Raw genomic sequence first — 14,720 nt, forward strand, 5'->3', positions numbered from 1 at the left:
CTTGCTTTCTCCGCCGTCTATTTGTAGGTCGTATTAGGCCCTCTTCATGCCGCGTACGGACAGCATTTTCAGTCGGACGTGTGAACGGGGCTGCAAACTTGTCAATACCACTCCAGATATATCCGTCCCCGCACTCCACCATGGAAGATCGGATTAATAGCAATGTTTGGCGATCATACACCCATGCAGTAGACACAACTTTTGTTGACAAACTTAGTAGCAGTATGGCGCAGAAAACAAACAAAATGAATCGGGATGAACAACCAGCCACAGAGGCAAAGCCAAACACAGGCGCCATCTTGACAGGAAGTGGTGTTTTTGACAAGAAGGTTGTGTTTTTGAAGTGCTGTCATGCAAGAGATGTCTACAAATGTTTTAACCAAACTTTAGCACTTCAGTATTTTGTATGCATGTCCTGCTGTGTCATATTTTCTAATGTTAAGATTTTTTTTTCTTTTTTTACAAGTGTAATTTTAGTACTATTCTGGAGAAAGTGAGCCTGCTGGGGAAAGACAATACAAAGTCAATAGACAATTTTTAGCTTAAATTCATTGTGCTGTTGTTGTTAACAGGCATGGTTTATTAGCTAAGTGTCCTGGGACAGGTGAGGGAGCGAGTGGAGCTGCTCAGGGAGGACATCAAACTCCAGAGAGAGGAGCACACAAGCTTTCTCTTCTTGAGAGAATGTTTAACAAATATATTCTTCATTAGTCAAGAGAAAACAGTGGGGAAAAAAATGGGTACATTACAGTTTTTTAGTATCTTTTTAAAATATCATATTGTCAATGAAACAACCTAATTTCTGTAGCTTATTTTTGTGGTGCAAGTTGTATACATTATTCATTTTTTGTGTGTAATTTGTTTGTAAATAAGTACATTTTGTATATTATTTTTTTGCATATTCATGTGTAAATAAAAGTAGTACTTATGTACGTTGTTAATTTGTTTAATGCAGCTTATACATTTTCTCAAAACATTCTTTTATTTTTTCATCCTGTAAATATTTTTTTTTTTTACACATTAAAACAAATTTCTCTATAATTGAAAGTACTTTTTACAACCATTTACAGCATAGTTTAGGTTTAAAATCAGAAAAACAACATCAGTTTGAGCCCAGCAGCTGCATCCATGTGTTCTGAGGTCTTCAGGAGGTGAATCTCTTGGTGAAGCAGAGACTTGGAGGACAATGCATTGACAGTGGAAAGAGGCACATGTCAAACACTCTGGCGACCATCTTTATGATGTACCACTGCCAGCAGATAGAAGAGAAACACCAGGGTCTGGATTGTGGAACCAATCACTGTTGGCGTTCACTTCTCAGAAGATCCAGCAGCTCTGTCAGGCCAAAACCATGAAACACCGGTCCAGCACTGCCACATTCAGCTTCATCCTGCAGTACAGAGGTATAGTCTGATTTAGGGAAAGAAGGAAAAGAGAAATTGTTTAGCTCCATGACATTGTAATTAGTAGAAGAAATATTGAGATACCTAAGTAAACTACTTTTAATAACTACCAATACCATATTGGCTAAAATCTACTAGTCATGTTTAAAACCTTAGCTGAAGGGACAGTTAACCCAAAAAGGAAAATTACAAATCTGGAACAACTGGGTGAGCAAAGGATCACAGAATTGTCATTTTTTTCTGAACTATCCTTTAAGCAGAAGTATTCTCTTGCATACTCTAATATACTTAAGGTATTGAGAGTAAAAAGTAAAAGGTATGTACATTATTGTTCTGAAAAATAATTTGTTTAATTTCTAAATATGTTCAATGTTATTCAATTTAAAGTTGCCTACTGATACACTGTTGGGTAGTTTAATCTACAACAATGCATCATGGTGTAAAATACCATATTTTTGTAGTGCTGCTGTCTGTGAGAAAAACAAAACAAAACATAGTACTTTAGTTAAGTTTACTCAAATATAGAAATATAATGTACTTCCTTACAGTCCACCTCTGATTAAAGTAACAATATTTATTGTCCGAATATTAAAATCAAACAGAGCACTGTTCATACTATGCAACCCGTTTTTATTAAGCAGTTAAGCATGAAAATAAAACTGAAAAAAAGTGCAAACATGTCTACATATGATCACCATGGTCAAGACAATAAATTACATAAAGTCGCACCTTTGTAAGATATCAGTCAGCATTTTAACTGATATGAGTGTTCGTGTATTTTGTAGTTTTTCATATGCATCATTAACGTTACATTATTCAAGTAAGCTCCAAACCAGTACCTGCATTTACAGTTGTAATCCGACAAAGGACGCAGCAAACCAGTGTAACTTGGCCTCGGTCTTGGTTATGCCGGAGGCTTCTCCACTTTGACGTCCACGCACTTCGGAGGGCCCTTCGTGCACTTCGGAGTCCGGTTTTGGAAGTCCGTGGCCTTCAAAGTGCGTACACTCAACTTTGGGACACAGCTAAAGACAGAACCATGTGCTTAAACACAAAACAAACAAAGAAACATGGAACAGAGACAAGATGGACAGGGCTGTCAGGGCAGGATCCTGACAGTACCCTCCCCCTAATGGACGCCCCCAGGCGTCCACACTGGGCAAAACAGTACAGGGAGGTACCAACTGGGGGGGTGGGTTGGGAACAAAGCTTGGAACTCTAGGGTAGCCAGGAACCCTAAGGGGTGGGACTGGGAGGGAGGAAAATAATCCTGGGGAATAGTTTGAGGACCAGGGAGGTTCTGGCTTATGGGATCCAAAAGGACTAGCTAAAGGGGTGGATGGGATAGCGATCTTGTTGGTGGTCCTTCTAAGGAGGTGGACTTGTTTTACTGGCGCAACCTTGGAAGTAGCCTCTATGGCCTCTGGGGCCAACTCTTGATGCGTGAAGTGCCTTGGGACAAACTCAGGTGTCATGACCACATGGGCAGAGAGGGTGCATCCTTGGGAAAATAATTCCGGAGATGCAAGAATGGATTCCGATACGGACTTGGAAGCACTCTCCAGGGCTTCGGAGACAGCCATTGGGCTGGACTCTGGGGTGCCCTCCTGGGCTGTAAGGACAGGCACTGGGCTTGACTCTGACATGCCCTCCTGGGCTGCAGTGATGGACTCTAGAGGCTCCTGGACCAGCACAGACTCTGGAGCTGGCACAGACACTGGGATGGGCTCAAAGGTTGGAGCTGACACGGGCTCAGGGGGTGCCATCTCAACAGCAAGCTCTGGGAACATGACTTGTATGATTGCCCCTCTTGGGCATGACATGATTAACTGGTAGTTCAGGTGAAGTTACATCGACAGTCACAGATTCCTTCTCTAGGAGAGAGACAACTGGTGAAGTGGGCAGCTTAGGGTGTGGTTCCACCAGGTTACATTCTTCTGGAACCACTGGATATTGGACCACCTGACTAGGGTCCACCTGGATAACAGGACTAGGGACATTCTGAAGCTGGTCCTCCAAGACCACTGGAGGTAGGGCACCCGGACTTGAGAAATCCTGGACCTTTGGACTTGGGATCTCATGGCTTAGGCCCTCCTGGACCAGAGGACTAGCAACCTCCTGGGAGGGAATGTCAAACTGCACAACACCGGCACTCATTCAATTCGGCTTCTGGGGACACAGCAGTGGGTTATCAGCTGCCTCTGAATTGACTGCATTTAACTTAACCACCTTTATTATGGTTGTTGCCTTTGCCACCTCTGGGATGAAAGGCCCCATCTCTACTAGCTTTGAAACAGCAGGATCTGACTTGATTGGCTCTGGAATGCCTGTGGCAGGCTGGATTGACTCTGGAATAACTGGAGCAGACTTGACCGACTCTGAGACAGATGCAGAATTCTGGGCTGTGCTCTTCCTTCTTGCCCTATGCTTCCTTGGAGTCAGAAGATGATCTGGGACTTGAGTCAGTGAGGGTAAGAGAGCAGGTTGATCTTTGCAATCTGGCTCTGGAATGACTCGAGAAGACTGGACAGACTTGGGCATTGGTTCCAGACTGTATACCTCTGGACCCACTGAATACAGGACCAACTGAGTCTAGGCCTCCTGGACCAATGTGTTAGAGCTCTCCGGACACTGGTCCTCCTCGACCACTGGAGGAACCATCAAAATCACGTCCTTTGGAACCACTGGACTCTGGGGCACCTGACTAGGACCCTCCCAGGTCAATGGATTGGCAAACTCTGGACTCAGACCCTCTTGGCGCAGTGTGCTTGGGATCTCTGAAAGAAGAGCATTTGGCTGCACAATGGGTGCCCTCCTCTTCTTACATCTTTGAGGGCTCAAATGTGCACAACTGGCAGCTTCTGGGGTGACTTCAACACTTTGAATCAACTCTAGACTGACTGGTGTGGGTACGACCGGCTCTGGCGTGGGCACGACCGGCTCTGGCGCTGCAAGGGCAGATTCAACCGGCTCTGCAACTGATGCGGCGTTCTGGGCAGCTCTCTTCCTCCTCATTCTACGCTTCAACGTAGGAGATGGGATAGGGTCTTGAATTTGACTCGGCGTGGGAGGAAAGGTGGCATGGTCCCTGCAGACTGACTCTGGGGGTGTAAGAATCTGCCAGTCCTTGCGATGGTGCAAATATTTAGAAAAGGTCCAATAATCTATGCCTCTTAGTTGCTCCATCTCCCATTTTGGTAGGGGATCATCCAAGCAGAGATTAAAAACCTCCTTTAGAGTAGAGTCCGGATACTCCAAGCCCCTTGCCATGGTCCAGAAAAACTGGGCAAATGAAACAACTTCCCGGCCCTGCTGGCGGAGCGATGCCACTGCCTGTTGGAGTGTCAGTCTCCCCTTAGTGGTACTGGGAGGAACAATATGGATGCTCATTGCTGGGTCCCGAATTGGCTGGTTCGTTCTGTCAGGGAACTGCAAGAAATAGGACCCAAATGCAGAATGAGCAGACAAGGGTATTTTATTAACAAAACATAGACTGGAACAGCTGGGGGAATTTGCAGTGAAAGTTCAAACAGATGGGCAGGGCAGACAATACGGGCAGGAGGGATGACCACTGAGACAGTCCAAGATGACCACAGGCCCAAGCACTGAGTAGGCTGCTCCAGAGGAAGGGCCAGGTAGACACAGGAAACCCGTAGCTTCAAGCGAAACTCAAATGTCACCAGTCTAGTCACCAGGTAGAGACTCACAAGACCAGAGACTTGACACGTCAGAGAGGTGAGCCGCTTCCAGGCAGTGGGGTTCAGTGGCCAGGAAATCTGAGTGGGGGCAAGACAGGACAATACACAAAAACAAGACTAGACTCAAAATGACACAGACAATTGAAAACAGAGTGAACAAAAAAGGGCAAAATAAACAAAACTATCCAAAGAAATAAATCTGAGTTTAAAAACAAAAAGCCAAGATCCAAAAAGGAGCTGCACTCTCAAACTGAGTAAATGAAACCCTGAATCAAAAGATAAAACAAAAACTAGATTAGGATGTGCACAATCCAAAAACAAGAACTAGATAGAACTAAAAGCCAAAAAGTAACCAAGGATATTGATAAACTAGACAAGAGATCAAAAACAACTTGAGCAGGATCAATTCTGGCCCAAGAAACCAGTAAACACCAAAAACGAACCAGCAGAGACAGAAGGAAAGAAACCCCAATATATAGGACAGTACACATGAGGATCAGGTGAAAACAATCAAGCAGAAAAGGGCTAAACAAGGGGGCGTGACCAGGGGTAACAAGGAGGTGGGACAAGGGGAGAACCATGGGCTTAGACACAAAACAAACAAAGAAACATGGAACAGAGACAAGATGGACAGGGCTGTCAGGGCAGGATCCTGACAGTGAGAGGAAATAAATAGGCTATTAGATATAATTGGCCATGTTAATCCTTTAAATTTAACAAATTTATCAAAACAATAATTAAAAATATATAACTCTAGTGGATAAATATAATTGCAGTATATAATAATATAGGCTTAGTAATAAATAATAATAATAATAATTTAAAGGTAAGCTTGGGCTTTCTCAATCGGGAGAAATCAAATGTTTCCATAGTTGTGATGTTGCCCATTTGAAGCTTAACTATTATTCATGAGGTAAATAGGCTGTGTGCGTTTCAGTATTGATGAAAAAAAAAATCATAATTAAAAATATGTCAAAGTGCTCACGCCGAATGTCTGGTGAATGACTGCTGTTTCCAGTGAATATGTGCACGAGGCACCAGCGATCAAACAGCTGAAACAATTTTAGTCACACATAAGGCATAATTCAAAAATGCTGGTAGTTTGAAAAATCAAGAATAATAACAGAGTTAATACTAATTATTGCTAAATGCTGGACCGTTCCCATTTCGCTCTGCATATGGAACCTGAAGATATTTTTAAACCAAGAATGAATCGAAATGAAAATGAAATGAAAACATTTAGCTTATATATATATATATATATATATATATATATATATAGGCCTTATATTTCTTTACTGTTTAATAAAAATAGCATGCATATGATCCTTTGTGTTAAGGTCTTCTTTTAATTTTTGTTTAGTAGACTGTAGTCTAAGACTATCCTACATTTTAAAAATTAACAAATTGTCAAAAAAAAAACAGTTTTTTTTTTAAATGTTACAATGTTATATCATAATGTTATTGTTGTTTTACTTCCTTCTTTTATCTCATTTTACAATTACATCCATTTCACAATCCGTCCCTTTGCGCCACCTGGCGGTAGTTTCGCGAATGATTTTAACACGCGACTGAATTACAGTTACCACAGGTATGCGCGGTGGTAAGCCCCAGAAAGGCTGGCCACCTACTGTATAGATAGACAAAGACAGACAGATAGATAGACAAAGACAGACAGACAGACAGATACATAAATATAGATAGACAAAGACAGACGGACAGACAAAGACATATAGACAAACAGACAGATAGACAAAGACAGATAGATAGACAAAGAAAGATAGACAGATAAATATAGATAGACAGACAGACAGATAGATAGATAAATATAGACAAAGACAGACAGACAGACAGACAGACAAAGACAGATAGATAGATACATAAATATAGATAGACAAAGACAGACAGACAGATAGACAAAGACATATAGACAGACAGACAGACAAAGACAGATACATAAATATAGATGGACAAAGACAGACAGATAGATAGACAAAGACAGATAGAGAGACAGAAAGATAGATATACAAAGACAGACAGATATAGATAGACAAAGACAGATAGACAGACAGATAGACAAAGACAGACAGACAGACAAAGACAGAGACAGATAGATACATAAATATAGATAGAAAAAAGACACACAGACATATAGATAGACAAAGACAGATAGACAAAGACAGATAGACAGACAAAGACAGAGACAGATAGATAGATACATAAATATAGATAGAAAAAAGACAGACAGACAGATAGATAGACAAAGACAGATAGACAAAGACAGATAGATAGACAAAGACAGATATATAGATACATAAATATAGATAGAAAAAAGACAGACAGACAGATAGATAGACAAAGACAGATAGACAGACAAACAGATAGATAGACAAAGACAGATAGACAGACAGACAGACCGATAGATAGACAAAGACAGATAGACAGACAGACCGATATAGATACACAAAGACAGACAGATATAGACAGATAGATACATAAATATAGATAGACAAAGGCAGATAGATATAGATAGACAAAGACAGACAAATAGATAGATACATAAATATAGATAGACAAAGACAGACAGACAGATATACAAAGACAGATACACAAAGACAGATAGATACATAAACATAGATAGACAAAGACAGACAGACAGATAGATATAGATAGACAAAGACAGACAGACAGATATATATAGATAGACAAAGACAGATAGATACATAAATATAGACAAAGACAGATAGATAGACAGACAAGGACAGACAGACAGATAGATAGACAAAGACAGATAGATAGATACATAAATATAGATAGACAAAGACAGACAGACAGAGACAAAGACAGACAGACAGATATAGATAGACAAAGACAGATAGATAGATATACAGGGAGTGCAGAATTATTAGGCAAGTTGTATTTTTGAGGAATAATTTTATTATTGAACAACAAACATGTTCTCAATGATTCCAAAAACTCATTAATATCAAAGCTGAATATTTTTGGAAGTCGTTTTTAGTTTGTTTTTAGTTGTAGCTATTTTAGGAGGATATCTGTGTGTGCAGGTGACTATTACTGTGCATAATTATTAGGCAACTTAACAAAAAACAAATATATACCCATTTCAATTATTTATTTTCAGCAGTGAAACCAATATAACATCTCAACATTCACAAATATACATTTCTGACATTCAAAAACAAAACAAAAACAAATCAGTGACCAATATAGCCACCTTTCTTTGCAAGGACACTCAAAAGCCTGCCATCCATGGATTCTGTCAGTGTTTTGATCTGTTCACCATCAACATTGCGTGCAGCAGCAACCACAGCCTCCCTGACAGTGTTCAGAGAGGTGTACTGTTTTCCCTCCTTGTAAATCTCACATTTCATGATGGACCACAGGTTCTCTATGGGGTTCAGATCAGGTGAACAAGGAGGCCAAGTCATTAGTTTTTCTTCTTTTAGACCCTTTCTTGCCAGCCACGCTGTGGAGTACTTGGACGCGTGTGATGGAGCATTGTCCTGCATGAAAATCATGTTTTTCTTGAAGGATGCAGACTTCTTCCTGTACCACTGCTTGAAGAAGGTGTCTTCCAGAAACTGGCAGTAGGACTGGGAGTTGAGCTTCACTCCATCCTCAACCCGAAAAGGCCCCACAAGCTCATCTTTGATGATAGCAGCCCAAACCAGTACTCCACCTCCACCTTGCTGGCATCTGAGTCGGACTGGAGCTCTCTGCCCTTTACCGATCCAGCCACGGGCCCATCCATCTGGCCCATCAAGACTCACTCTCATTTCATCAGTCCACAAAACCTTAGAAAAATCAGTCTTGAGATATTTCTTTGCCCAGTCTTGACGTTTCAGCATGTGTGTCTTGTTCAGTGGTGGTCGTTTTAAAGCCTTTCTTACCTTGGCCATGTCTCTGAGTATTGCACACCTTGTGCTTTTGGGCACTCCAGTGATGTTGCAGCTCTGAAATATGGCAAAACTGGTGGCAAGTGGCATCTTGGCAGCTGTACGCTTGACTTTTCTCAGTTCACGGGCAGTTATTTTGCGCCTTGGTTTTTCCGAACGCTTCTTGCGACCCTGTTGGCTATTTTGAATGAAACGCTTGATTGTTCGATGATCACGCTTCAGAAGCTTGGCAATTTTAAGAGTGCTGCATCCCTCTGCAAGATATCTCACTATTTTTGACTTTTCGGAGCCTGTCAAGTCCTTCTTTTGACCCATTTTGCCAAAGGAAAGGAAGTTGCCTAATAATTATGCACACCTGATATAGGGTGTTGATGTCATTAAACCACACCCCTTCTCATTACTGAGATGCACATCACCTAATATGCTTAATTGGTAGTAGGCTTTCGAGCCTATACAGCTTGGAGTAAGACAACATGCATAAAGAGGATGATGTGATCAAAATACTCATTTGCCTAATAATTCTGCACACAGTGTAGATAGACAAAGACAGATAGACAGATAGAGAGATACATAAATATAGATAGACAAAGACAGATAGACAGACAGACAAGGACAGACAGATATATAGACAAAGACAGATAGATAGATACATAAATATAGATAGACAAAGACAGACAGACAGATAGATAGACAAAGACAGATAGATACATAAATATAGATAGACAAAGACAGATAGACAGACAGACAGACAGATAGATGTAGATAGACAAAGACGGACAGATATAGACAAAGACAGACAGATAGATATAGATAAACAAAGACAGATAGATGGATACATAAATATAGATAGACAAAGACAGACAGATAGATAGACAAAGACAGATAGACAGACAGACAGATAGATAGACAAAGACAGATAGATACATAAATATAGATAGACAAAGACAGACAGATAGATAAATATAGAAAGACAAAGACAGACAGACAGATAGATAGACAGAGGCAGACAGACAGACAAAGACAGACAGATACATAAATATAGATAGACAAAGATAGACAGATAGATAGAAAGACAAAGACAGATAGACAGACAGACAGACAGATAGACAAAGACAGACAGATAGATATAGATAGACAAAGACAGATAGATAGATACATACATATAGACAGACAAAGATAGACAGATAGATAGACACAGATAGACAGACAGATAGATAGACAGATAGATAGACAAAGACAGACAGATATAGATAGACAAAGACAGATAGATAGATACATAAATATAGACAGACAAAGATAGACAGATAGATAGACAAAGACAGACAGACAGACAGACAGACAGACAGACAGATACATACATAAATATAGATAGACAAAGACAGACCGACAGATAGATAGACAAAGACAGATAGACAGATAGATAGATACATAAATATAGATAGACAAAGACACAAAGACAGATAGACAGACAGAGACAGATAGACAGACAGACACAGACAAAGACAGACAGAGACAGACAAAGACAGACAGATAGATACATAAATATAGATAGACAAAGACAGACAGACAGATAGATAGATAATACCTTATGTGGGATTTCTTTTCAGAAGTCGTACTGTGTACTCTTCTCTTCTGTAGTGTGGATACTGCATGTGCCATCAGAGCTCCCATGAAGCTGTTGTTGCTTGTGGTCTTCCGCTATTTTCGTTGTAGTGCATGGCTGCAAGTTGAGTCCTAAAAAGTAGGATCTGAAACATTAGGCCGGTGACACACTGGCTGCGTGGCGTGAGCATGATCTGAAACATTAGGCCGGTGACACACTGGCTGCGTGGCGTGAGCATGGCGTTTTTGTTGCGTGTCAGCTGAGTGGCGTTTGCGAGGTGTTTTCCATGTCTTTGCACACCAGAAGCGTGTCTGACCGCTGCTGCTGCTAGATGACATATGATGAGCCTCAATGGTGATATATTTGAAATATGGGGAGAGAGAGTTGTGGAAGGCCTATACTTCATATTAAACTAATATATAGCAGCAAAGACATCGTCGGCAGTGTTAACGTCAAAATAGGCTATAGAATATTTTGTTTTCTTTATTGACAGGTGCAGTATTTGAAAACCGATAATATTGTTTTTACATTAGGCTACATTTATATATTTTTGTTTGTCAAAACCTAGAGACTTTCAAACATCAAAATGACATATATTAATATATATTTGTGTCAAAATGACATATAAACATCTTTTCCTATTCAGGTTTGCATGGAAACGCTTCCAAGACGCTTGTATGTCGCGTGAAAAAAAGGCATCGGTTCTATTTCTAGCATGCAAGCGTTTTCCGAGATGTTTTCCTGAGACGCGCGTCATGCAGGCAGTGCGCAGGCTCTAACCTGTTAACATGGGAGCCTAAATAAAAACGGACACGCCACGCATCCAGTGTGTCACCGGCCTTAGATCAGGTAGTGCATGAACATTTAAGATGCAGAAATGTGTGTAGAAAAAAAGTAAACTAAGAAAAATTTGAATGCAATTCAACTTAATTTGAATTAAAACCAGAACATACCGGCACAGCATCCCCACAAAAGAGAATGCCACGTTCTTTGCACTGTGTCCTAAACAATGTCATATTAGCATGTACATTTTTAGTGCTTGAAATAAACTCTGTAGTAGTAATTTATAACAGCACATTTTTATAGCTAACTGAAATGGCATATTATCAACATATCAACATAACTGCACATACCAGGTGAGTCAGCATGCATGTCCCCACCCAGAACTACATTCCTTCCTTTGAGTGCTTCTGCAATCACAGTATTTTGATGCTGTTTCCACTGCCAATTGATTGTTGGGAATAGGAATGTCCTTTGGTGTTTCAGGTATGTAGTGTGGCAAATCCCCTGAATGTTGAATGCCTGCATAAACTGACCCAAAAGAAAAACTATATAAATTAAATAGATAAAAATATACAAGTTAAAACTGTTAAAAATGATTATTATACAAATCCCAGATATTTTGGAGAGAAAAAAAAATCTTACCTTGGTGACTTGCAAGAAGGATGAGCCACTAAAGAGCACAGCAGCAGCAAGCTGCAGATTTCCAGCTGGTGTGTTCTTGACATACGGTTGGCTGGCCCACTGTTTGTGATGTTCACAATGAACACAGGTCTGGTCCACATGTAGAACTGTACCCACTGTTCTGCTCTTTATTGCACAGTGTCTTGAGCAGGCAGGGCAATTTTTGAACAGGTCCATGAGGTTTTCCTCATAAACAATGAATTTCCTCATTATATGGGGTGGTGTTGCAATTACAGTGCTACAACAAACAGCAATATTAATAAACATTATTAATAATAATTAAATATGAATGTCTGATGAATAGAAGTACATTAAAAAAACATGACCAGTCTATTAGCAGTGTTGGGTGTAACGCGTTACAAAGTAACGCGTTACTGTAATAATATTACTTTTTTCAGTAACTAGTAGTGTAAGGCATTACTCGTCTGAAAATGGTAATATTATTACAGTTTTCCCAAGCTAGTTACTTGCGTTACATTTGCCAGTAGCACCTTCATCATACACAAGGCACACAACACAGAGAACAGAAGGGAAGGGAAGGAGGGCGTGAATGGAACAGTGATTGGTCTGGGTTTGGCACGAGGTATCATTTACCATCACTGATTGGTCGACAGCCGGCAGCAGACAGAGCGGCACGCTCAGACAGATGGGGAAAAATGGAAGCGTCAACAACGGCAAGCTCTTTTTCAGAGGAAGGTTCCCAGCAACAGAAAGCTAGTTTCGACGGGTGGAGATTCAGTAATTATTTTGTAGGAGTGCTCCGATCACGATCGGCCGCTCGTTAATGCGCATCTCAGTAAAGCCGGTTCTCTAAAGCGGTTTATTCCATCAGGTGCGTGAACCATATGTTCATACAACCGTGCCAATAAACGCTGAAAATGAACGTGGATTTGCGCATCTTCTCAGTTAATAACGGCTCTGTGTAGTAACAGCTGCTCTATGTGAAATCACGCACCTGATGGAATTAACCGCTGATTAGAGAACAGGTGTACTGACGAGCAGTAATATAAGTGAGTTGTGTAAACAGTGATTTATGTGACTTCAATTATTTCTTATTAAACTGAAATCGAAAAGTAAAAAGTATTTTTTGGAAAAACCACATCCTGGTGTTAGTCTTCATATGCTGCTGAATAGTGTTAACACGGATATAGAAAAATAAGGAGTGCAAGAGATTGATTCCTAATGTCAGTTTATTTTTAATTAATACTACAGTAGTTCGGTTCCCTTTACATCTTTAACTACCCGTTAATTTATCAATTGAATGGGTGACCTATCCTCATTAATAGAGCAAACATTTGCCCCCCCCTGAGAGAACTGGCAGGAGCCGCCACTGATAAAGACCCTAAAGAACACTCCTCCTTTGTATGTTCTCCCTCCATCTGATGCATCTCAGGCAATCATAGAGTAATTAAGAAAAAAAGATGTAACTAGTAATATAACTAGTAATATAACTAGTTACTTTCTCCAGGGAGTAATAAAGTAAAGTAAGGCATTACTATTTTTGAGAGTAATATGTAATATGTAATATATTACTTTTTTGAGTAACTAGCCCCAACACTGTCTATTAGTACCTCTCATTATAGATGCTGCTGTCAGTCATTCCTGGTTGGAAACTACAATCAGAATCCTCAGCCTCTCTTCTGGGCCTTTTCAAGGGGGTAGAGTTGCAAGAGGACCTTTCTCTAGTGGTATGAATGGTGTGGAAGTGTTGCAACCAACATGCCTTTTCTGTTGCTTCACCTGAGTGCCTATGACATTAGATATTTCTAAATGAAATAAATACATTGTGCCTAGTACACTTAAATCAAAAAACTATGAAACTATTAATGATTTTTGATGTTTAATACTGTAAAGTGTGCAACATACTCTTGCTCCTTCGTTCAGGTTTCCAGCGATGTTGCGTTGACATATGCTTCATGTCGGGATGGGTTTGACATGCAGCATCTTTTTTGGCGGGCTGTTCGGTCTGACACGCCATCTCGCAACACAGTTTAGCCTGACAATACAAACATATTAATTTCCAAAGACATATTTCCCAAACATATTTAAATATATTACAAATTTAATTACACGAATTAAGCATACAATTGAGGTATTATCGAAATATCAAATATTTTAATAACGAGTGCTTATTTAACCCCTTTACGTGCAAACATCGCTGACGGCCCCAGTTTATTATTGTTTCACTTTCACAGCACATTAAACATCACTGTCTTACTTCATCTGGACAAACTGTGCATCAATTGAAAGTTTAAAGACTCTAGCTTCGATATTTGACCAATATGTTGATAAAACATTGTTGCAGTGACGGATATTTAGTGATTTATGTCAGGAGTGCAAAATAATAAATCCGTATTATGCCATATTTTGAATAGAAATTCACCACTCACTCATATTCAGTCACGTCAGCAGCGGTTTATTTGTGTTCACATAGACTCACTGAACAGCGTCAATAAGGATTTTTAGACCAAAGATGCATATCTGCGGAGATATATGGATATATTTACTGATGTTTACTTCATATTTCTTCAGACAGAATCGTCATTTCTATTCATTTTCCACGGATTTACACGATCAGATGATAAACAGCCTCTCCCAGCGATCTGTGTTGTTTGCGCAGTGGTCACAGCTCGTG

General features: G+C 40.1%; 1 protein-coding gene across 1 annotated transcript; it reads right to left on the reverse strand.

Annotated features, from left to right (window-relative positions):
• Window positions 1-2,620: 2,620 nt before the first annotated feature.
• Window positions 2,621-13,827, reverse strand: LOC127969719 (uncharacterized). Its single transcript, XM_052571785.1, has 5 exons — window positions 13,657-13,827; window positions 12,047-12,323; window positions 11,755-11,932; window positions 10,604-10,752; window positions 2,621-5,753 (listed from the first exon to the last, which is right to left on the reverse strand). The coding sequence occupies exons 1-4, from the start codon at window positions 13,683-13,685 to the stop codon at window positions 10,622-10,624; spliced, it is 615 nt and encodes a 204-aa protein (XP_052427745.1). The 5' UTR covers window positions 13,686-13,827; the 3' UTR covers window positions 2,621-5,753; window positions 10,604-10,621.
• Window positions 13,828-14,720: the final 893 nt, after the last annotated feature.

Source organism: Carassius gibelio, chromosome A4 (assembly GCF_023724105.1).
Source record: "Carassius gibelio isolate Cgi1373 ecotype wild population from Czech Republic chromosome A4, carGib1.2-hapl.c, whole genome shotgun sequence".
Taxonomy (NCBI): Eukaryota; Metazoa; Chordata; class Actinopteri; order Cypriniformes; family Cyprinidae; genus Carassius; species Carassius gibelio.